The sequence below is a fragment of the Oncorhynchus tshawytscha genome, linkage group LG01 (assembly GCF_018296145.1).
Source record: "Oncorhynchus tshawytscha isolate Ot180627B linkage group LG01, Otsh_v2.0, whole genome shotgun sequence".
Taxonomy (NCBI): Eukaryota; Metazoa; Chordata; class Actinopteri; order Salmoniformes; family Salmonidae; genus Oncorhynchus; species Oncorhynchus tshawytscha.
The window spans coordinates 78,508,795-78,533,964 of NC_056429.1; the positions used below are offsets into that span (position 1 = coordinate 78,508,795).

The window sequence follows — 25,170 nt, forward strand, 5'->3', positions numbered from 1 at the left end:
GTTTAATATAAGGAATTTGAAATGATTTATACTTTTACTTTTGATACTTAAGTATATTTGATCAATTACATTTACTGTTGATATTTAACTCTTTCTTAGACCCATCCATCCCGGATCCGGTATATTTGTCATCAGCAACGCTGAATAGCATAGCGCAACAGTCAAATAATATTACTAGAAAATATTCGTATTCATGAAATCACAAGTGAAATATAGCGAAACACAGCTTAGCCTTTTGTTAATCACCCTGTCATCTCAGATTTTGAAATTATGCTTTACAGCGAAAGCAATACAAGCGTTTGTAAATGTATTGATCACTCGACAAAACAATAAGTACACTTAGCATCAGGTAACTTGGTCACGAAAATCAGAAAAGCAATCAAATGAATCGTTTACCTTTGATCTTCGGATGTTTTCACTCACGAGACTCCCAGTTAGACAACAAATGTTCCATAAAGATATTTTTTATATGCAAATACCTCCGTTAGTTTGTTGCGTTATGCCCAGGAATCCACCGGAAATAGCGGTCAGGACAACGCAGACAAAAATTCCAAATGATATCCATAATGTACACACAAACATGTCAAACGTTTTTTATTATCAATCCTCAAGGTGTTTTTCAAATATCTATTCGATAATATATCAACCGGGACAGTTGGCTTTTCACTAGGACCGGGAATAACAATGGCCGCCTCTCTTTTGTGCACAAATCACTCTGAGAGCCCCCACCTGTCCACTTACACAATGTGGTCGTTCACGCTCATTCTTCAAAATAAAAGCCTGAAACTATGTCTAAAGGCTGACACCTTAGGGAAGCCATAGAAAAAGGAATCTGGTTGATATCCCTTTCAATAGGCAATAGGGATGCATAGGAACACAGGGGTTTCAAAATAAGAGTCACTTCCTGATTGGATTTTTCTCAGGCTTTCGCCTGCAATATCAGTTCTGTTATACTCACAGACAATATTTTTACAGTTTTGGATACTTTAGAGTGTTTTCTATCCTAAGCTGTCAATGATATGCATATTCTAGCATCTAGTCCTGAGAAATAGGCCATTTACTTTGGGAACGTTATTTTTCCAAACATAAAAATAGTGCCCCCTAGCTTCAAGAGGTTAGTATATTTACAACCAAATACTTTTAGACTTTTACTTAAATAGTATTTTACTGGGTAACTTTTACTTGAGGAACTTTCTATCAAGGTATCTATACTTTTACTCAAGTATGACAATTGGGTACTTTTTCCACCACTGCTTTTAACCAGAGCAACTATTCTCCATGTAGTGCACTTCTTTAGACCAGAGCTACTATAGCCTACACACTTTTTAACATAACTATTTTCACCCATAGCGCACTACTTTGGACCAGAGACTACTTTTGAGAAGCAGAATTGCCATTAAACCTGTCAACCGCCATTCTCGGATTTGAGACCCCCTTCTCTCTTTCCTCTTTCTCTGTTGAGCATAAAACCCATGCCCGGACTGAGGTAACAGACTACTCTACATTCCCCTGTTGGAATAATTAACAGTCTATTCCTCAAAAGCATGTATTTTTATCTTGGTGTAAGGTATCAACCACAGGGAGCACTGCTAGATCTGAGGGGCCTTACTATACCCTGTTCTCTCCATCTGTATCTGTCTCTCTGTATGTGTCTTTGTCTCTGTTTCTCTCTCACACTCTCTCTCTTCCCCTGTCTTCAAAGGAAGTAGTTCCTTCCTCTCCCTTCCTTCCATGTGTCTGTATTTCCTTCTGTCCATCCTGTCATCCAGTGTGTCGAGCCCACCCAAACCCTGCTGGACCCTGCTCCTGGTTCCTTCCTTTCCTCCCTGTGTGAGTCCATTCCAGGTTCCTCCCTCTCCCCTGTGCTGAGAAAAGTCTGCTCCTGATTTCCCCACTCTTCCTGTCCGAGTCTACAGGATTTAGTCTGCAGGATTTACTCCTTCACCGTGTAAAATAAATGTAGACCCATCTCATCATTCTTAACTTCTCTCCCTTGCTTTCCCTCTCCCTCCTGTCACTCCTCACCCTTCCATACTGTGTGAGTCCACACCAGATCCCCAATCCTCTGGTCTGTGATCCCGTTCCAGGTTTTCTCCATCCTGTTCGGGAGACCTTTACCTGGACCATAATTATATCACCAGTTACACCTTTGGCACGTAGCCTACATGAAACGTATCACACTTTTGGCACGTAGCCTACATGAAACGTATCACACTTTTGGCACGTAGCCTACATGAAACGTATCACACTTTTGGCACGTAGCCTACATGAAACGTATCACACTTTTTGGCACGTAGCCTACATGAAACGTATCACACTTTTGGCACGTAGCCTACATGAAAGACGTATCACACTTTTGGCACGTAGCCTACATGAAAGACGTATCACACTTTTGGCACGTAGCCTACATGAAAGACGTATCACACTTTTGGCACGTAGCCTACATGAAAGACGTGTATCACACTTTTTATAATGCACGTAGCCTACATGAAAGACGTATCACACTTTTGGCACGTAGCCTACATGAAAGACGTATCACACTTTTGGCACGTAGCCTACATGAAAGACGTATCACACTTTTGGCACGTAGCCTACATGAAAGACGTATCACACTTTTGGCACGTAGCCTACATGAAAGACGTATCACACTTTTGGCACGTAGCCTACATGAAAGACGTTGTCGGATCACACTTTTGGCACGTAGCCTACATGAAAGACGTATCACACTTTTGGCACGTAGCCTACATGAAAGACGTATCACACTTTTGGCACGTAGCCTACATGAAAGACGTATCACACTTTTGGCACGTAGCCTACATGAAAGACGTATCACACTTTTGGCACGTAGCCTACATGAAAGACGTATCACACTTTTGGCACGTAGCCTACATGAAAGACCCTGTGGATCACACCTTTTTCCTCACGTAGCCTACATGAAAAAGACGTATCACACTTTTGGCACGTAGCCTTCATGAAAGACGTCTCATCACACTTTTGGCACGTAGCCTACATGAAAGACGATCACACTTTTGGCACGTAGCCTACATGAAAGACGTATCACACTTTTGGCACGTAGCCTACATGAAAGACGTATCACACTTTTGGCACGTAGCCTACATGAAAGACGTATCACACTTTTGGCACGTAGCCTACATGAAACGTATCACACTTTTGGCACGTAGCCTACATGAAACGTATCACACTTTTGGCACGTAGCCTACATGAAAGACGTATCACACTTTTGGCACGTAGCCTACATGAAAGACGTATCACACTTTTGGCAGTCACAGAAAAGTCAATACAAACTTTTGCTATAGTTTTTAAATAATTGAACTATCATCGATGAATGACACTTTATTGAAAATATGTAATTTTATTGAAAATTAGGGCTGTTAATCCCAGGATTTTCTGTGATTAATCAAGATGACTCACAAATTCAGATTTAGCTCAAATTGAGCTGTAATTTAAAGTTTGTTATAAAATGTGGTATATTGATAATCACACTTTAACCTCACTGTCAACTTGATTTGACATCGCATTGTTGTTTTTAGCTGTATGTATTTTGGTCATTTTCAGTGTATTTTGAACGCTTTTAGACAATGCGATTTAATCACAATAATAAAAAATACAGACAATCTTTCAATTTCTGAATGAAAACCCATGCAGATGCAGGCCATTCAGTAGAACCCCTGCTGATGACCTAGTGTGATGTCCTTCCTGATAGGATGAGGTGGAGGAGCTGAAGAAGAGAGTGGCCGTTCTGGAGTGTCAACTAAGTAAGAATGAGGGGGCCAAAAAGGGCTTTGAGGTGTCCATGGGAAAACTGCTCAACTTTGTGGAGGTACTGTATGTGTGTGTACTGTGATTACTGAATGTCAACACTAACACTCTCTCGAAGACCATTACTTTTTATCTAGTTTACAATGTGTGAAGGGAAACAGATTTGAGAAGGAGAAACAGATTTGAATTCATATCATTCACATCCTCAGAAAGAAAATACAGAAATATAAAGACAAACTGAAATTAGCATTTACATCTCTGAATAATGACAAGTTTATAAATAGCAGACCTGGGTTCAAATACGTATTTTCTAGTGTATTTGAGTATTTTCAAAAATTGTAGCTGAATCAACTACTTCTATTTGAACTATTTTTTTTCAAATAATTTCCTATAAATACTACTTTAAAATATTTTCAAATACTTATTTCCAAAAACATAGCAAATACCCCTTGAACCAAACTGACCTGGATTTAAATGCATGGGAGTATTTTAATATGTGTATTTGATTATTTTCAAATACATGCCAATATTTTCCAACTGTATATCAAAATATTAAAATCCTAATATTTACTTTGAAATGTATGTGAAAGTAATTTAAATACTTTAATAGTATTTGAACCCATGTCTGATAAATAGGGTTGTAGTGTTCAGAAAAGTGGTCGCGTCTAATGTGTCCCAAATGGCGCCCTATTCCCTATGACTGTTACTTGGTACAAATAAGAATTTGTTCTTAACTGACTTGCCTAGTTAAATAAAGATAAAATGAAAAATATAGTGCACCCCTTTTGACCAGAGCCTTATGTATATGCCCTGGTCAAAAGTAGTGTACCATAGGAAATGGGAGTGTCATTTGAGACGCATATATCAACTAAAATAATACGTACGTTTACATTCCTTCCCATTTAGAATGTTCAAGACTTCCTCACTGATCACCAAGGTCCCGTGAAGAGCTGTAGGTAAGAATGTGCATTGTGCACATTTCTAGTGAATCGTGTCTGCTTCTTCTGCTTCTTTCTTCAATAGTGGGCTATCTTTCAGATAATCTCATTCATTCAGTGAATACACCCTTACAAAAACCCCACATGATTTCACATGATATTTCCACATGTTTTGTTCATGTGAAATTATTTGAAAGCATGTGTTTTTTGGAACACTTCACATGTGATGATGTGGACTTTCACTTGTGAAACAATGTTTTTTTGCATTCGGCGGGGGAGAGGGAACTATTGATGGTTAATTCACCTTTGATGGAGCTGTGTCATAGTGCAGCAGATCACCTGGGGGTGGATTGGCCATCTTCTCCCCCGCAGCGGCGTTCCGGCAGGTTTGGGGGAAGGTATTTACCTCCTGTCCTTGCAGCGGTGAAGCGTCACTTACCTGTTTAAAGATTTTGCCGATGAGCTAAAGGCGACCTGGGATTCCCCTCATTCAGCCAGACTGATACTATCAGGTTATGGTGAGTTCATAAATGTAGAGGGTATAGAGGAGGCGGGGCTCATTTTCACACTGCCAATGGATGGAAAGCTAGTCTAATCCTAGCACTGTGCTTCCAAATAAACAGTGCCGGTTCTCGGCGGATCAGCTGGACAAAGTGTACCAGGGTGAGGGTGTGACGGCCCGGTCATTGAATGTGGTCACAATGCTGCAGATGTATCATATCGTTTTGCTACAGGAGCTGAATAAGACCATGGAGTTGGGGGAAGCCGGCTCCAGAGCTTCTAGATGAAAGCCATGCTATGGCTGATTTTGTGCTGTGTCTGTCCCGCTGTTCTATCCTGGCTGTGTGGAAAGGTATGGAGGCTCAGGGCCACCTCTAGTTGTTGTAATCTTGGATTCCTGAGAGGGACAGTTTCACCAACAGAGTTGTTTGGCTATGGAGTCCTTACAGGCCTGTTTCGAGGACAAACAAAAGTCCTTCGCAGGGGTGACGCAGCAGTTTCCGAGGCATAAATGAAAGGGTCCGGGCCAGAAGCGTTTTTTTTACCATATTGGTGCTTCTGGGCAGCGGCAGTTGTCCTGGCACAGACACCGTGCTGGATCGAAGGAGAGCAGGGTGAAAGCGGATTATTGCGCGGTGAGGGGCAAAAGGCAGATCTCGTGACCCTAGCTGGAGGCCGGGAGAAGGTGCTTGTTCTCAGGGCCCTCCTCCCCAAGCATTTACTGTGGCAACAGTGCTCCCAAGTGGCTCGGTCAATGGTGTGGTCCGGGTATCACAATGGCGGTACCACGAAAGCACATGGCTTCCACCCAATGTTCCTCAGTGTTTAGGGGTATCGAGAGGAGGCATCAAGGAGGCATGAGGACTGCAGATGTGGCCAGGGCAATAAATTGCAATGTCTGTACTGTGAGACGCCTAAGACAGCGCTACAGGGAGACAAGACAGACAGCTGATCATCCTCGCAGTGGCAGACCACATGTAACAACACCTGCACAGGATCGGTACATCCGAACATCACACCTGCGGGACAGGTACAGGATGGCAACAACAACTGCCCGAGTTACATTAGGAATGCACAATCCCTCCATCAGTGCTCAGACTGTCCGCAATAGGCTGAGAGAGGCTGCACTGAGGGCTTGTAGGCCTGTTGGAGGCAGGTCCTGTCCAGACATCACCGGCAACAACTTTGCCTATGGGCACAAACCCACCGTCGCTGGACCAGTCTGGCAAAAAGTGGTCTTCAATGACGAGTCGCTGTTTTGTCTCACCAGGGGTGATGGTTGGATTTGCGTTTATCGTCGAAGGAATGAGCGTTACACCGAGGCCTGTACTCTGACCAATTTGGAGGTGGAGGGTCCGTGGTCTGGGGCGGTGTGTCATTATCAGACTGAGCTTGTTGTCATTGCAGGCAATCTCAAAGATGAAGGGAAGACATCCTCCTCCCTCATGTGGTACCCTTCCTGCAGGCTCACCCTGACATGACCCTCCAGCATGACAATGCCACCAGCCTGCTCATTCTGTGCGTGATTTCCTGCAAGACAGGAATGTCAGTGTTCTGTCATGACCAGCGAAGAGCCCGGATCTCAATCCCATTGAGCAGGTCTGGGACCTGTTGGATCGGAGGGTGAGGGCTAGGGCCATTCCCCCCCAGAAATGTCTGGGAACTTGCAAGTGCCGTGGTGGAAGAGTGGGGTAACATCTCACAGCAATAACTGGCAAATCTGGTGCAGTCCATGAGGAGGAGAGGCACTTAATGCAGCTGGTGGCCACACCAGATACTGACTGTTACTTGATTTTGACCCCCTTGTTCAGGGACACATAATTTCATTTCTGTTAGTCACATGTCTGTGGAACTTGTTCAGTTTGTCTCCGTTGTTGAATCTTATGTTCATACAAATATTTACACATGTACGTTTGTAAATGCACTTGACAGTGAGAGGATGTTTATTTTTTTTCTGAGTTGAAGAAGACAAGTTTTCGAACTACCAGAAGTTTATTTGAGAAGATGTGTAAAGCAATATGTGCATTTGAACAGCAGCATAATTACACCTATTTCACTTTTGCATCTCAATATCCGAATGACCACTGCTGCACATGCTGCTGCTGTTTTGAACAGATTAGATCAGGTATTCCCAAACTGGGGTATGCGCAATGCCGTCGGGGTTCTGCCAAATAAAAATGTGATTCACATTTTTTATTAAATATATGTATAAAAAAGACATCCTCCTCCCTCATGTGGTACCCTTCCTGCAGGCTCACCCTGACATGACATGGCCCTATATATGGGGGTGGCAGGGTAGCCTAGTGGTTAGAGCGGCGGACTAGCAACCGGAAGGTTGCAAGTTCAAACCCCCGAGCTGACAAGGTACAAATCTGTCATTCTGCCTCTGAACAGGCAGTTAACACACTGTTCCTAGGCCGTCATTGAAAATAAGAATTTGTTCTTTACTGACTTGCCTAGTTAAATAAAGGTAAAATAAAAATATATATATATTTTTTCTAACGGGGCTATACATTTGGGTGAGGTTTTTTTCCTTGCCTGAAGTAGCCTCATTTCACTGCCTAAAATGAAACCATCTTGAGTTCAGCGAAATAACAACACAATGTCAAATACAGGTAGCCTAGTCAAATAATTAACATCCAATCACATTAACCGTTACTCTTTCGCAGGAATTCCACTAACGGTCTGTATGTAGCCAAACGTAGCTGCTGCTCATGTTGGTATCTGTACTGATGGTGCAAAAGCCATGACAGGGAGACATGGTGGAGTGGTAATGTGTGTGCAAGCAGTTGCTCACGACGCCAATTGGGTACACTGCAGCATCCACTGAAAGTCTCTTGCTGCCAAGGGAATGCCTGACAGCTTGAAATACGTTTTGGACACTGCAGTGAAAATGGTTAACTTTGTTAAAGCAAGGTCCCTGAACTCTCATGTATTTTCTGCACTGATATGGGCAGCGACCATGTAACGCTTTTACAACATACAGAAGTGCGCTGGTTATCAAGGGGCAAAGTATTGACACGTTTTTTTAAATTGAGAGACGAGCTTAAAGTTTTCTTTACTGACCATAATTTTCACTTGTCTGACCGCTTGCATGATGATGAGTTTCTCACAAAAATGTTTTTCTCGCCTGAATGATCTGAATCTAGGATTACAGGAACTCTCCGTGACTATATTCAATGAGCGGGACAAAATTGAGGCTATGATTAAGAAGTTGGAGCTCTTCTCTCTCCGCATTAACAAGGACAACACACAGGTCTTTCCATCATTGTATGAATTTTTTTGTGTGCAAATTAACTCAAGGTTATGGAAAATGTCAAATGTGATATAGCGAAGCACCTGAGTGAGTTGGGTGGGCAATACACAGGTACTCTCCCGAAACGGATGCAACAAACAACTGGTTTCGTTATCCCTTCATGCCCTGCCTCCAGTCCATCAAAATTGCCACAAGTGGTTCTGTGAAAATGGAATTTAATCAGAAGCCATTGACAGATTTATGGATTGGGCTGCGCTCAGAGGATCCTGCTTTGGCAAATTGCGCTGTTAAGATACTGATGCCATTTGCAGCCACGTACCTATGCGAGAGTGGATTCTCAGCCCTCACTAGCATGAAAACTAAATACAGGCCCAGACTGTGTGTGGAAAATGGTTTAAGACGGAGACTCTCTCCAATAGAACATTGCAGAGTTATGTGCATCCTTTCAAGCACACCCTTCTTATTAACCTGTGGTGAGGTATTCACAAATTTTGATGAACAAATTAGGTTTTATATGTAAGATGGTTAAAAAAAGACAAATGATTGATTATTATTATTTGTACACTGGTCCTATAACAGCTCTTTGTCACTTCCCACGAGCCGGGTTGTGACAAACTCACACTCATTATTTTGTTTAATAAATGTATTGTATAATGTGTGTGTGTGGCAGGCTTACAATAATGGCAAAAAATAACATTTGAGAGTGCGCTGACCCTGGTGCTAGAGGGGGTATGCATGTGGAGGTTGAATGCTTGAAGGGGTAGGGGACAATAAAAAGTTTGGGAACCACTGGATTAGATGATACTATTTAAAACCTGCAGCCAAGATCATGAACGAACGAGTGAACCTGGGAGAACGCAACAAACATACAGATGCTGTGGATATTGACATGGGTGTTAACTAGCTAGCTATAGCTAGCTGCTTATCAAAGGTAGATAAGTGGTTTATTTGACCCAAGAAAATTGATCAAACTATTTCTCAATATTTCTGTAGCTGGCTCATTCATTTGATCATGCTTTGTAAAACACCTGGTTTTATGCTGTTGTAATCAACACATGTCGCCATGACACTTACAGTAGAACCTGATAAACAACATTTGAATCATTTAGCAGACACTTATCCAGAGTGCATACATTTTCATACTTTTTGATCCTGGTCCCCCGTGGGAATCCAACCCACAACCCTGGTGTTGTAAGTGCCATGCTCTACCACCTGAGCCACACAGGACCCTAACAGAGGGAAACAATCCCAAAAAATCCCTACCAGATCCACGATAAAGGTTCTAGCTACTGTATCGCTCTGTCCTTCGATGCAACATGCTGAAGAGTTCCTCAATTCCTGTGATTTCATTTGGACTATTCACCCTCATAGCAAACAGCTGGCAACACAATCCAAGCAATGTTTGCACGGCCTGTTCACCCACGGAGGCGGAGCTGCCACTGCTGACAGTCACTTAGGGGCAGAGTAGTAACCCACGGAGGTGGAGCTGCCACTGCTGACAGTCACTTAGGGGCAGAGTAGTAAGTAACTGAACAGCTTGTTTTGAACAATATATTTTTGAAACAGAAAAATCTACACATTTACCACACTTTTATGAGCATTTAAAACATAAACCATTAATTATAAATTTTTTATTGACCAATCGCAAGTGAGGTGCCGCCCTTAATGCTCTAATGGGCATATTTTAATATACTTAAATGCTAATAAAACACTAAAGTTGACATTAAATGTATTAAAATGTTTTCCAATTTAGATTATTTTAAATATACTAAAGTATATTACGGACATAATTCTATATACTTAAATATATTCAAGTATGATATAAGTATATTTAAATATATTTACTTTCCACTTGGGTATTGAGCTGCAGTTTGTGCAGTTTTTAGCAAACACCGTGGAGTGATGATTAGTTCTGGCCCTCTGAAGACCTAGACAATGTCCTGTTTTGTAAGTCTGACTACGTAACATGCAGTAGTCTGTGTCAGTGAGTAACATGCAGTAGTCTGTGTCAGTTTGAAACACTTTTTACAAAGACCCCCTGTGCTACCCCCTACCCAGTGTTCTATTGTCAATCTGTAGGTCACTGGAAAACCTCAATATAGCTGTCCAGTCAGTCTCACATGGATTTGTGACAACAATGCTGTCTCGTACCCATTTGCATGATATTATAGTTATTTTTTTTATGTCCCTCCATTTTGTATGATATGTTACAAATGGTCCAGTGGTTGTACAGTATCATACATATTAGCAGTCGTAGAGTATCATACACATTTTTGTGTTATCATTTGTAGTAAACATTTTCTTAGCAATTGTGGCTAAGTTTAGGTAGGTTAAGGATTAGGGGTTAGGATAAGGGTTACCTAACGTGCCAAGTAGTTGCAAAACGCTTTTGGTTGGGGTTAGCTAAAGTTGCTAATTAGCTAAGATGCTAAAGGTGTCCCCGACGAGATTCGAAGACGTTCGCGTCCCTGACCAACCTCCCAACTTTCGTTTTTATGTTACAGATCCAGTGCAGTCAAAAATGTGATTTTCCTGTTTATATATATATTTCCACACTGAGGTTGGAATTACACTGTGAAATTGTGAAAATGATGATAATAGTTGTTTGAAAAGACCGCCTGAAATTTCGGCCTGTTTTGGTGGGATGGAGTAAATGAGTTAATAGACCAATAAGAAAGGAGATTTCCAAACCTCTCTGCCAACAACAGCCAGTTTACCCTTCCCTACTCAGACTATTTTAGTCATTTAACAGACTCTCTTATCTTACAGGAGCAATTAGAGTTAAATGTCTTGCTCAATAGATTTTTCACCTAGTCAGCTCGGCAATTCAGAAATGCTGCATTGGACTTTAAAGTAACCTTCTGCCTTAGGTAACCAGACCATTTGTTAGATAAACACTTTTGACAATATGTTTTCTTCCTAAAACTGCAGGTGTTCCTGGTCGTTTGTAGGGCAGTAGTTGTAACAGATGAACTGTAGGTTGACATGTTGTTGTTGTTTACACCTCACCTCAGTAAACAAAGATAATTATAATTACTTAATCAGTCACTGTCAGACAATTACTTTCTCTTTCTCTAATATTGATATCCCCCATTAACTGTGGCAATAACAATTTTTACAGCAACATAATTTCCATCAATTTAGGTGGCAAGGTCAGCAATATTGCGGAATTTTCTAGCAACACTATTGAATTCAGACTATGGTATTCTTTTTTTTTTTGGGGGGGTATTTTATTAGGATCCACATTAGCTGTTGCAAAAGCAGCAGCTTCTCTTCCACACAAAACATGAAACATGACATAAAACAGAACATTAGTAGACAAGAACAGCTCAAGAACAGAACTACATACATTTAAAAAAGGCACACGTAGCCTCCACATCAATACATACACACAGAATATCTAGGTCAAATAAGGAGAGTAGATGCACCCACAATACAACTCTGCTAGTTTTGTTTGGTCTCCACAACGCTCACAGTTGTAACCAACTGCTTAACTTGAGACAAGGCTATACTCCGTTATGAAATATTAGCTATGACTTGTGTCATCACTTGCCACCATATTCCCAACCAACTGTAGTACAGCCTATGTCATCTACTCTTTACAATAACATCCCTAAGTAAGAGTACAGTATTTTCCTGCATCACTTCTGACTTCATCCTATCTAGCCTATCCATATCCTTATTATCTCATTATTTTATGTCAGACATAAGTCGACAATTCCAGGTGAAAGCCAATATCCATAGAGTTTTCTCTTGCTAGATTAATGAATACAGCCATGGTAAAAACTGTGTAAAAGTGCTGTAAGCTTGAAAGGTTAACTCTATACCTGTCTGTTTTTCTGCAGCTCTGGTGACATGAAGCCCGACGCTTCCTCTCAACCCCTGGGAGCCCGCGTGGGGAAGAAGTCCCAGTGGACGACGGCTATGCTAGCTGCAGAGGCTAAAGAACTCACACGGACTGTTAGAGCCATCCACGAGGTGGGCTGTAAGTGATCTATCATCTTGACTCGTCGTGTTACGAGTCGACTTGCTGGATGCCTGCATATCGTCTCTATCCCTGGCCTAGCATGCAAATCCAATCAGCTCAACAATTACCACCGTAGTTTTGAAACCAACCTAAACGAACTGGATAACAGACACCAAACCAACCAAATCACCTCAATAGTTACTATGCCAACCAAAACCAACCGCATAACCGACATCAAACCACCTAGTTGCTAAGCCAAGTAAAACCAACCGGATAACCAAAACCAATCAGCTCATCATACACCAAGCCAACCTCCATAGTTACCAAGCCAACCAAAACCAACTGGAAAACCGACACCAACCCACCTCTGTAGTTACTATAAATAATCTCAATAGTTGTTTTTTAGTGGAGCAGCCTGTAAGGAAATGAAGGACATCCTTGCACTGGAGTATCAGACAGCAGAATTAAAGACAATACAGCAGCTAAGCAACCTCGATGTTCAGCCTCTGTGTCCAGTGGAGTTGAATGGACCAGGGACTGAGTGTTAAGCAACCTCGATGTTCAGCCTCTGTGTCCAGTGGAGTTGAATGGACCAGGGACTGAGTGTTAAGCAACCTCGAGATGTTCAGCCTCTGTGTCCAGTGGAGTTGAATGGACCAGGGACTGAGTGTTAAGCAACCTCGAGATGTTCAGCCTCTGTCCAGTGGAGTTGAATGGACCAGGGACTGAGTGTTAAGCAACCTCGAGATGTTCAGCCTCTGTCCAGTGGAGTTGAATGGACCAGGGACTGAGTGTTAAGCAACCTCGAGATGTTCAGCCTCTGTGTCCAGTGGAGTTGAATGGACCAGGGAGTGAGTGTTAAGCAACCTCGAGATGTTCAGCCTCTGTCCAGTGGAGTTGAATGGACCAGGGACTGAGTGTTAAGCAACCTCGAGATGTTCAGCCTCTGTCCAGTGGAGTTGAATGGACCAGGGACTGAGTGTTAAGCAACCTCGAGATGTTCAGCCTCTGTCCAGTGGAGTTGAATGGACCAGGGACTGAGTGTTAAGCAACCTCGAGATGTTCAGCCTCTGTGTCCAGTGGAGTTGAATGGACCAGGGACTGAGTGTTAAGCAACCTCTGTTCAGCCTCTGTCCAGTGGAGTTGTATTCCATCCATATTTACTCAAGTTTTCTCTGTAGTCATCGTCTAGTGGACGGACAGACTGATCTTTCATGCAACATGAAATGCAATGCAATGTTCTACTTCCTATAGATATGTTTGTACAAGTGTATCTAGAAATGTACAATAAGACCTTAGTCAATACAAAACATCATCATACATACACCTGTGATCAAGTCAGTAGCTAACCATCAGTGTTGGGGAGTAAATCAAATAAAAGTGTATTGGTCACGTACACAGTTTAGCAGGTGTAATAGCTGGGCAGCGAAATGCTTATGTTGCTAACTCCTAGCAATGTAGTCAAATCTCAAGCAATTACAATGTAAAGAAATACATTGTAAAGAAAAATACAAAAAAGAATGGAAGGACGAATCCAGTTAACCCAAATAGCAATGTAGCAGTATCAAAATGGAATCTATACATACAATATGTACACCGGGGGAATTTACACCAGATCAACTAAGAATGTACAGCAGTAAACACAATATATAGTGAACTATGTCAAGAATCAAGTATATAAATAAATATGTGGTGCATATAATCAGTGTAACTAAAATACAATGTGCAGATGTAGAAATATTAGAATAAGCTATGTTGAGGATACAGTATTTAAAGACACAGTGTGAAACAGGAAGTGACCAGTGGTTGGTTCAATGTCTCTATAACATGATACAGCAGCGTTGGCTGTGCGTGTGTGTGTCGATGTGACTGAGGTCCTTGATGATCTTCTTAGACTTCCTTTGACACCGAGTGTGGTAAATGTCCTGGAGGTCAGGCAGCGTGGCCCCTGGAGAGCTATGCGGTTGAGGGCGGAGCAGTTGCCATACCAGGCAGTGATGCAGCCCGACAGAATGCTCTTAATGGTGTAGTTTGTGAGGGTCTTAGGTGCTCAGTGATGTGCAACACGACGAACTTGAAGCTATTGACCTTATCCATTGAGGTTTTGACCCTATCCATTGTGGCCCTGTCAATGAGGTTGGTGGCATCCTCCCTCTTCTGTCTACTGTAGTCCAAGATAAGCTTATTTGTTTTGTTGACATTGAGGGAGAGGTTATTTTTCTGGCACCACTCCAGAGGGCTCTAACCTCCTCCCTGTAGGATGTCTTGTTGTTGTTGGTAATCAGGCCTACCACTGTTGTGTTGTCAGCAAACTTGATGATTGAGTTAGAGTTGTGTGTGAACAGGGAGTATAGGAGGTGGCTGAGCCACACACATGGGGGGGCCCCCCATGTTGAGGATCAGTGTGGCGGAGGTGTTGTTGCCTACCCTCACCACCTGGGGTCGGCTCGTCAGGAATTCTAGGAACCAGTTGCACAGGGAGGAGTTCAGACCCAAGGGCCTTAGCTTAGCGCACTATGGTGTTAAAAGCTGAGCTGTCGTCGATGAATAGTATTCTCACATAATGTTCCTCTTGGGTGTCAGGTATGGTGGAGGTAATGGCCCTTGATTAGCCTTTCAAAGCACTGACAATAATGACAGATGTGATTGCTATGGGGCGATAGTAATTTAGTGCAGTGGTTTATTTTTTATAATATATATTTTTTTAAACATCAGCTTTAATATTGCAGATAGATTGGCTTCTGTCAATGTAATTGTCTGCAATCCCCCATATCTTTATATTTTTATGTTATTATTTCCCCCCTCAAGCACCCCTCCCGTAATTGGAGTAAACTAATGGAAAATAATACTTAAACATACTAAACATACATTAAACATACATTTCACTGACAGTATATTTTACATTAGTTATCTTTTGTTGGTTTTTAGTCCCCGCCTTGAGCTACTCAACCCCTCCTATCTATCTCTGAATACCATCCAGTTTAGATTTCTATCTGCCATATATTTTTCTACTGTGCTGAACCTAAAATTATATATTTTTTTACCCCTTTTTCGTGATATCCAATTGGTAGTTACAGTCTTGTCCCATCGCTTCAACAGACTCGGGAAAGGCAAAGGTCGAGAGCCATGCGTCCTACAAAACACGGCCCTGGCAAGCCGCACTGCTTCTTGACAAACTGCCCGCTTAACCCAGAAGCCAGCTGCACCAATGTGTCAGAGGGAACAGCGTACAACTGGTGACTGAAGTCAGCGTGCGTGCACCCGGCCTGCCACAGGTGTCTAGTGATGGGACTAGGACATCACGGCTGGCCAAACCCTCCCCTAACTCAGACGACGCTAGGCCAATTGTGCGCCACCTCATTGGTCTCCCGGGCGCAGCCGGCTGCGACACAGACTGGGATCGAACCCGGGTCTGTAGTGATGCCTTAGACCGCTGCGCCACTCGGGAGGTGCTGAACCTTTCTTTTCTCATAGTTTCTACAGATTGAAAGATAAACACCTTTGCTGAGTATTATTATATTATTGATTGAATGACAATGACTTCAAATCACCCAGCAGTGCTATTTGCAGAGTTAGCTCCTGGTGAATGTTTCAGTTTTTCAGCCATTCCTGGACTTGCAACCAAAAACAAGATACATATGGGTAGTACCAAAACAAGTGATCTAATGATTCTCTTCACAGCAAAATATGTAGATCTGGGATGGTTGTATACATACAGTTGAAGTCGGAAGTTTACATATACTTAGGTTGGAGTCATTAAAAATCGGTTTTCAACCACTCCACAAATTTCTTGTTAACAAACTATAGTTTTGGTAAGTCGGTTAGGACATCTACTTTGTGCAAGACACAAGTCATTTTTCCAGCAATTGTTTACAGACAGATTATTTAACTTATAATTCACTGTATCACAATTCCAGTGGGTCAGAAGTTTACATACACTAAGTTGACTGTGCATTTAAACAGCTTGGAAAATTCCAGAAAATTATGTCATGGCTTTAGAAGCTTCTGATAGGCTATTTGGCATCATTTGGGTCAATTTGAGGTGTACCTGTGGATGTAATTCAAGGCCTACTTTCAAACTCAGTTCCTCTTTGATTTTCCCATGATGTCAAACCAAAGAAATCAGCCAAGAACTCAGAAAATAATTGTAGTCCTCCACAAGTCTGGTTCATCCTTGGGAGGAATTTCCAACGCCTGAAGGTACCACCTTCATCTGTACAAACAATAGTATTCAAGTATGAACACCATGGGACCACGCAGCCGTCATACAACTCAGGAAGGAGACGCGTTCTGTCTCCTAGAGATGAATGTACTTTGGTGCAAAAAGTGCAAATCAATCCCAGAACAACAGCAAAGGACCTTGTGGTGATGCTGGAGGAAACCGGTACAAAAGTATTTATATCCACAGTAAAACAAGTCCTATATTGACAAAACCGACATAAAAAAGCCAGACTACGATTTGAAACTGCACATGGGGACAAATATGGCACTTTTTGAAATGTCCTCTGGTCTGATGAAACTAAAATAGAACTGTTTGGCCATAATGACCATCGTTATGTTTGGAGGAAAAGGGGGAGGCTTGCAAGCCGAAGAACACCATCCCAACCGTGAAGCACGGGGGTGGCAGCATCTTGTTGTGGTGCTTTGCTGCAGGAGGGACTGCAGCACTTCACAAAATGGATGGCTTCATGAGAAAGGAAAATTATGTGGATATGTTGAAGCAACATCTCAAGACATCAGTCAGGAAGTTAAAGCTTGGTTGCAAATGGGTTTTCCAAATGGACAATGACCCCAAGTATACTTCCAAAGTTGTGGCAAAATGGCTTTAGGACAACAAAGTCAAGGTATTGGAGTGGCCATCACAAAGCCCTGACCTCAATCCCATAGAACATTTGTGGGCAGAACTGAAAAAGTGTTTGCGAGCGAGGAGGCCTACAAACCTGACTCAGTTACACCAGCTCTGTCAGGAGGAATGGGCCAAAATTCACCCAATTTATTGTGGTAGGCTACCCAAAACATTTGACCCAAGTTAAACAATTCATAGGCAATGCTACTAAATACCAATTGAGTGCATGTAAATTTCTGACCCACTTGGATGAAATGTGATGAAAGAAATAAAAGCTGAAATAAGTCACTCTCTATTATTATTCTGACATTTCACATTCTTAAAATAAAGTGGTGATCCTAACTGACCTAAGACAGGGAATGTTTGCTTGGATTAAATGTCAGGAATTGTGAAAAACTGAGTTTAAATGTATTTGCTTCAGGTATATGTAAACTTCTGACTTCAACTGTATGTATGTGTGTGATATATATATATATATATTTTTTTGCAGAGGAAGTCTTAGTCACACAGTTTTACCTCTAAATAAGGTGTTGGGTGCAGTATTTCTCATGTTACAAAACATACATGAAAACAAGTCAGTGCACTGCAGACAGTATCGTCTAGTCAGCTGCTGCAGACTGCGCTCAGGACTGATTTCTGAGAACGTGTCTACAACTTTATCAACAAGCTGTCAAACTATCGTAAGTAAAGCACAAGCTGCTATACGCTGTTTAACAGTGCTCAAAATCACTAGCTAGATAGCTAGCGATGTTCCGTCTCTGTGTTTGTCAATTAAGCTAGATAGCAGTAGCTAGCAAGCACACTGAGCAGGCAGGCCACGTTAGCTAAGTCAGCTTATCAAGTCACTGATGAGTGACGTTTTCTTTTTAGAACTTTCTCACTATCTATTAACAGAGGGTGAGTCTTTCTGATAGTGTTTCATGGCGAACCTACCCTAACCATAAACCGTGGATGGATGGTGGCACTCGCGCAGAATTGAAAGCACGATCCACCGCATTTGACCATGGAGAGAGGTCTGGGAATATGTCTGAATATAAACAGTGTAGCTATTCCCTCCGCAAGGCAAGCAAAATGCCATTACAGGGACAAGGTAGAGTCGCAATTCAATGGTTTAGACACGAGACGTATGTGGCAGGGTCTACAGGAAACCACAGACTACATAAAATCCAGCCACATCACGGACACCGACGTTACGCTTCCAGACAAACTAAACACCTTCTTTGCTCGTTTTGAGGATAATACAGTGTCACCGTCGCAGCCGCTAACAAGGACTGCACCCCCCCTTCTCCGTGGCTGACGTGAGTAAAAGATTTAAACATGTTAACCTTTGCTGACCCAGATGGCTTCCCTATCCACATCCTCAAAGCATGTGCAGACCAGACGGCTGGTGTGTTTACGGACATAGTTGAAGTCGGAAGTTTTCATACACTTAGGTTGGAGTCATTAACTTGTTTTTCAACCACTCCACAAATTTCTTGTTAACAAACTATAGTTTTGGCAAGTCGGTTAGGAAATCTATTTTGTGCATGACACAAGTAATTATCCCAGCAATTTGGCTAAGGTGTATGTAAACTTCCGACTTCAACTGTATTTAAATCAATCGCTGTCTATCCGAGTCTGTTGTCCTCACAATTTTCAAGATGGCCACCATTGTTCCTGTTCCCAAGAAAACTAAGCTAACTGAACTAAATGACTATTGCCAAATAGCACTCACTTCTGTCATCATGAAGTGCTTTGAGAGACTAGTCAAGGATCATATCACCTCCACCCTACCTGTCACCCTAGGCCCACTTCAATTTGCTTACCGCCCCATTAGGTCCACAGACGATGCAATCGCCATCACACTGCACACTGCACTATCCCATCTGGACAAAATCAAATCAAAGTTTATTTGTCACGTACGCCAAATACAACAGGTGTAGACCTTACAGTGAAATGCTTACTTACAGGCTCTAACCAATGGTGTGAAAAAAGGTGTGTGTGTGTGTAGGTAAGTAAAGAAATAAAACAACAGTAAAAAGACATTTGAAAAAGAGTAGCAAGGTTATATACAGACACCTGTTTGTCAGGCTTATTGAGGTAGTATGTACATGAATGTATAGTTAAAGTGACTATGCATATAAGATAAACAGAGAGTAGCAGCAGTGTAAAAGAGGGGTTGGGGGGGTACACAATGCAAGTAGTCCGGGTAACCATTTGGTTAGATGTTCAGGAGTTTTATGGCTTGGGGGTAAAAACTGTTGAGAAGCCTTTTTGTCCAAGACTTGGCACTCCGGTACTGCTGTTCCTTGACTACAGCTCAGCATTCAACACCATAGTACCCTCCAAACCCATCATTAAACTTGTGATCCTGGGTCTCGACCCCGCCCTGTGCAACTGGGTCCTGCACTACCTGATGGGGCACCCCCAGGCGGTGAAGATAGGAACAACACCTCCACTTCGCTGATCCTCAGCACAGAAGCCCCACAAGGGTGCTTGCTCAGCCCTTTCCTGTACTCCCTGTTCACCCATGACTTCGTGGCCACGCACGCTTCCAACTCAATCAAGTTTGCTGATGGCACAAAAGTAGTAGGTCTGATTACCAACAAAAGACGCGACACCCTACAGGGAGGAGGTGAGGGCCCTAGGAGAGTGGTGGCAGGAAAATAACCTCTCACTCAATGTCAACAAAACAGGAAATAGCAAATGGAACACGCCCCTAACCACATCGACAGGAAGCTCAGTGGAGGAAGTGGAAAGCTTCAAGTTCCTCGGCGTGTACATCAATGACATCAACCACCCGAGCCACGGCCTGTTCACTCTGCTATCATCCAGAAGGCGAGGTCAGTACAGGTGCATCAAAGCTGGGGCCGAGAGACTGAAAAACAGCTTCTATCCCAAGGCCATCAGACTGTTAAATAGCCATCACTAGCCGGCTTCCATCCGGTTATGCAACCCTGCACCTTAGAGGCTGCTGCCCTATATACATCGACTTGGAATCACTGGCCACTTTTATAATGGAACACTAGTTCGTTTAATAATGTTTATATAATGTTTACCTACTGCTTTACTCATCTCGTATTTATATACTGTATTCTATTCTACTATATTTTAGTCAAACCCACTCCGACATTGCTCAATCTAATATTAATACATTTCTGAATGACATTATTGTTGTGAATTGTTTTTAAATACTACTGCACTGTTGGAGCTAGGAATGCAAGCATTTCACTACACCCGCAATAACATCTGCTAAATGTGTATGTGACCAATAAAATTTGATTTGATTTGTATTGGGACATCAAAACCACAGGGAAGGAAGAACTAAGCCAACAAGATGATTTGAGATGAAAACAAATTAAATATTTGCATCATCACTAACAAGATTATTCAGGAAGTACAATATACAGTAACTATATCAGGAACCATATAGGATTAAACTGTTTCCGATTGTTTCATTCAGTTCTATTCCAGCGCCATGTGTTGCCAGGTTATGAGCAGGGAGAAGTAGAGCCATGCAGTATATTAAGAGTTTGGCCAGGTTTTAGAATGGACGCCATGTTAGCGCCTTTATTCTCAAAATGTTGGTGATGTAACAATATGAGACCGCCTCTGACAATTCCCTATAAAAAATTTCACGAGCCAATGCTAACTAGCGTTAGCTCAATGACTGGAAGTCTATGGGTATCTGCTAGCATGCTTTTCTATGCTAGCAGATACCCATAGACTTCCAGTGTCAATACAGGCATCCTGTTTGCAACAAGGCACTTGACCCCTCTTGAACTTTCCCAGTCAAAGGTGAAGCAGCCAATCAGCTAGGTGATCTAACTCTCACCGTTAGAGGACTCTAGTGCCCCAAAGCTTGTTTAAGCATGGGCAGCACCATTGAGGACGTTCACCATTTTGAAGTAGTCAACTGAGTGGGACATCCTATGGGTTAAGGAAGGATCACGTACTTCTATCTAGGTCATCAGGAGGGATCAGCCAATGAATTATACTCGTGTGCAGACATTCCATAATTGTTTTACCTGTTCAAACAACACACTGCACCCTTTCAGGTTGTTTACCAACTCATAGAAGTAGTAGAATAAGAAAATGAAAAATGGAGATGGGGTCATGCTCTCACAGACAGCATAATGAGACAGATACAATATTGTTCCTTTAACAATCTCTGTGCTCTCACCTGAGGCTAATGGGTCATGGTGAATCTGGGGTGTGTAAACAATCATCTGAACAAAACACAGCATGCTACCCAAGCTGGTGTTTCATCACTTTAGCTTTGGACGAGTCTCTCTTGTGAGTCCCAAATGGCACCCTAATCCCTATATAGTGCACGACATAGTGAATAGGGTGCCCATTGGGACATAGTCTTTCTCTCAGTTGTTATTTCTGGCAATCACAGGTGAATTTCAGATTAAACAAAACAAATACAAATGTACTTTCCTTGAATAAATGAGTCAGTGAACTAGAAAATGTATGGTAGGAATAGAGGCTGCCAGACTGTTTCGTTACACTTCTACCATTTTTCATTCCTTTTATCATCTGTCTGCCTTCTGAGGGCGTTAACGATATTCAGTGCTTATGTGAAAGGAAATAAAGTTCTGTGAAAGTTATGTGAAAGGAAGTCCTTTCTGGTGTTTGGTCATTTTTAATAGGACATTGGCATAATCGAAAATCTATTGTGTTCATTTTGTGTTATGTAAGCGTGTAACAAAATATGGGAAAAGTCAAGGGGTCTTTGTATGTGTGTTGTATAGTGGTAGGTAAGTAGGTCAATAACTAGGTCAATCTAATATTGGGCGACCCCACGTGTTAGTTAGGGTTAAAAAAAATAATAATAACCACATTGTGGACCACTAATAGAGTTTTATGACACTAAAAGCAGGCATAGACCAACATGGTACAGTACTTGATTTGGAATCATCTATAATGCATTACAAATCAAATCAAATCAAATGTATTTGTCACATACACATGGTTAGCAGATGTTAATGCGAGTGTAGCGAAATGCTTGTGCTTCTAGTTCCGACAATGCAGTAATAACCAACGAGTAATCTAACTAACAATTCCAAAACTACTACCTTATACACACAAGTGTAAAGGGATAAAGAATATGTACATAAAGATATATGAATGAGTGATGGTACAGAGCGGCATAGGCAAGATGCAGTAGATGGTATCGAGTACAGTATATACATATGAGATGAGTATGTAAACAAAGTGGCATAGTTAAAGTGGCTAGTGATACATGTATTACATAAAGATGCAGTATATGATATAGAGTACAGTATATACATATACATATAAGATAAATAATGTAGGGTATGTAAACATTATATTAAGTAGCATTGTTTAAAGTGTTGTGTCAGTGTGTTGGCAGCAGCCACTCAATGTTAGTGGTGGCTGTTTAACAGTCTGATGGTCTTGAGATAGAAGCTGTTTTTCAGTCTCTCGGTCCCTGCTTTGATGCACCTGTACTGACCTCGCCTTCTGGATGATAGCGGGGTGAACAGGCAGTGGCTCGGGTGGTTGTTGTACTTGATGATCTTTATGGCCTTCCTGTGACATCGGGTGGTGTAGGTGTCCTGGAGGGCAGGTAGTTTGCCCCCGGTGATGCGTTGTGCAGACCTCACTACCCTCTGGAGAGCCTTACGGTTGTGGGCGGAGCAGTTGCCGTACCAGGCGGTGATACAGCCCGACAGGATGCTCTCGATTTGTGCATCTGTAGAAGTTTGTGAGTGCTTTTGGTGACAAGCTGAATTTCTTCAGCCTCCTGAGGTTGAAGAGGCGCTGCTGCGCCTTCTTCACGATGCTGTCTGTGTGGGTGGACCAATTCAGTTTGTCTGTGATGTGTACGCCGAGGAACTTAAAACTTACTACCCTCTCCACTACTGTCCCATCGATGTGGATAGGGGGGTGTTCCCTCTGCTGTTTCCTGAAGTCCACAATCATCTCCTTAGTTTTGTTGACGGTGAGTGTGAGTTTATTTTCCTGACACCACACTCCGAGGGCCCTCACCTCCTCCCTGTAGGCCGTCTCGTCGTTGTTGGTAATCAAGCCTACCACTGTTGTGTCGTCCGCAAACTTGATGATTGAGTTGGAGGCATGCTTGGCCACGCAGTCATGGGTGAACAGGAGAGGGCTCAGAACGCACTCTTGTGGGGCCCCAGTGTTGAGGCTCAGCGGGGTGGAGATGTTGTTACCTACCCTCACCACCTGGGGGCGGCCCGTCAGGAAGTCCAGTACCCAGTTGCACAGGGCGGGGTCGAGACCCAGGGTCTCGAGCTTGATGACGAGTTTGGAGGGTACTATGGTGTTAAATGCTGAGCTGTAGTCGATGAACAGCATTCTCACATAGGTATTCCTCTTGTCCAGATGGGTTAGGGCAGTGTGCAGTGTGGTTGAGATTTCATCGTCTGTGGACCTATTTGGGTGGTAAGCAAATTGGAGTGGGTCTAGGGTGTCAGCTAGGGTGGAGGTGATATGGTCCTTGACTAGTCTCTCAAAGCAATTCATGATGACGGAAGTGAGTGCTACGGGGCGGTAGTCGTTTAGCTCAGTTACCTTAGCTTTCTTGGGAACAGGAACAATGGTGGCCCTTTTGAAGCATGTGGGAACAGCAGACTGGGATAGGGATTGATTGAATATGTCCGTAAACACACCAGCCAGCTGGTCTGCGCATGCTCTGAGGGCGCGGCTGGGGATGCCGTCTGGGCCTGCAGCCTTGCGAGGGTTAACATGTTTAAATGTTTTACTCACCTCGGCTGCAGTGAAGGAGGGTCCGCCTGTTTTGGTTGCGGGCCGTGTCAGTGGCACTGTATTGTCCTCAAAGCGGGCAAAAAAGTTATATAAAGTTATTTATTTACAACATCTATACATTATTGATATCAGTTATTATACATTGTCATCTAAAGGTGTATGGTCTTCATTAGATCACCCTGTTGAAGGAGAACTTTTCTGCAATGCAGGAAACATATAACTTGTAGTGTATTTGATGTTTTAAAAGGCTTCTGAACTTTGTCATTTCCACTTTGAAATTTCAGACTTGATTTTCCATTTCGAAAAAAGTATCAACCTCTACAAAAATGTGCATTAATTATAATCCACACAATAATTCACATTTCCTGTTGTTGCAGGATTATTTTCCTTCTGTAGCAAACTGGCTCAAATTAAGATCCTACATCTTTATACACATGAATGCATAAACAAAAATCTAAGTACAGTAGATAAAAGATCATTTAGGCACTTCCAGTGCATTCGGAAAGTATTCAGACCCCTTGACTTTTTCCAGATTTTGTTACGTTATGGCCTTATTAAATCAAATAAAATCAAATGTGATTTGTCACATGCGCCGGATACAACAGGTGTAGTAGACCTTAGAGTGAAATGCTTACTTACAAGCCCTTAACCAATGATGCAGTTTTAAGAAAATACCTATAACATTTTAAAAATAAAATTAAGAGAAGGAAAAACAAATAATTAAAGAGCAGCAGTGAATAACAATAGCGGGGCTAAATACAGGGGGAACTGGTACAGAGTCAATGTGTCAATGTGCGGGGGCACCGGTGTCGAGGTAATTGAGATAATTATGTGCATGCGGGTAGGGTTGTTAAAGTGTCTATGCATAGATAATAACAGAGAGTACTCCGGTACCGCTTGCCTTACCTATGACTAGGGTGGCTGGAGTCTTTGACGATTTTTAAGGCCTTCCTCTGACACCGCCTGGTATAGAGGTCCTGGATGGCAGGAAGCTTGAACCCGGTGATGTACTGGGCCGTATGCACTACCCTCTGTAGTGCCTTGCGGTCAGAGGCCAAGCAGTTGCCATACCAGGCAGTGATGCAACCCGTCAGGATGCTCTCGATGGTTCAGCTGTAAAATCTTTTGAGGATCTCCTGAGGGG

At 42.4% G+C, this 25,170-nt stretch overlaps 1 protein-coding gene across 1 annotated transcript in view; it reads left to right on the plus strand.

Annotated features, from left to right (window-relative positions):
* stxbp4 (syntaxin binding protein 4) overlaps nt 1-14,690 on the plus strand; it is a 57,597-nt gene extending 42,907 nt beyond the window's left edge. Inside the window, exons 17-19 of the mRNA XM_024431310.2 lie at nt 3,725-3,841; nt 4,687-4,736; nt 12,321-14,690. Coding sequence (XP_024287078.2) covers nt 3,725-3,841; nt 4,687-4,736; nt 12,321-12,468 — 315 coding nt within the window. The 3' untranslated portion in view covers nt 12,469-14,690. The remainder of the gene's footprint in view (nt 1-3,724; nt 3,842-4,686; nt 4,737-12,320) is intronic.
* Nucleotides 14,691-25,170: the final 10,480 nt, after the last annotated feature.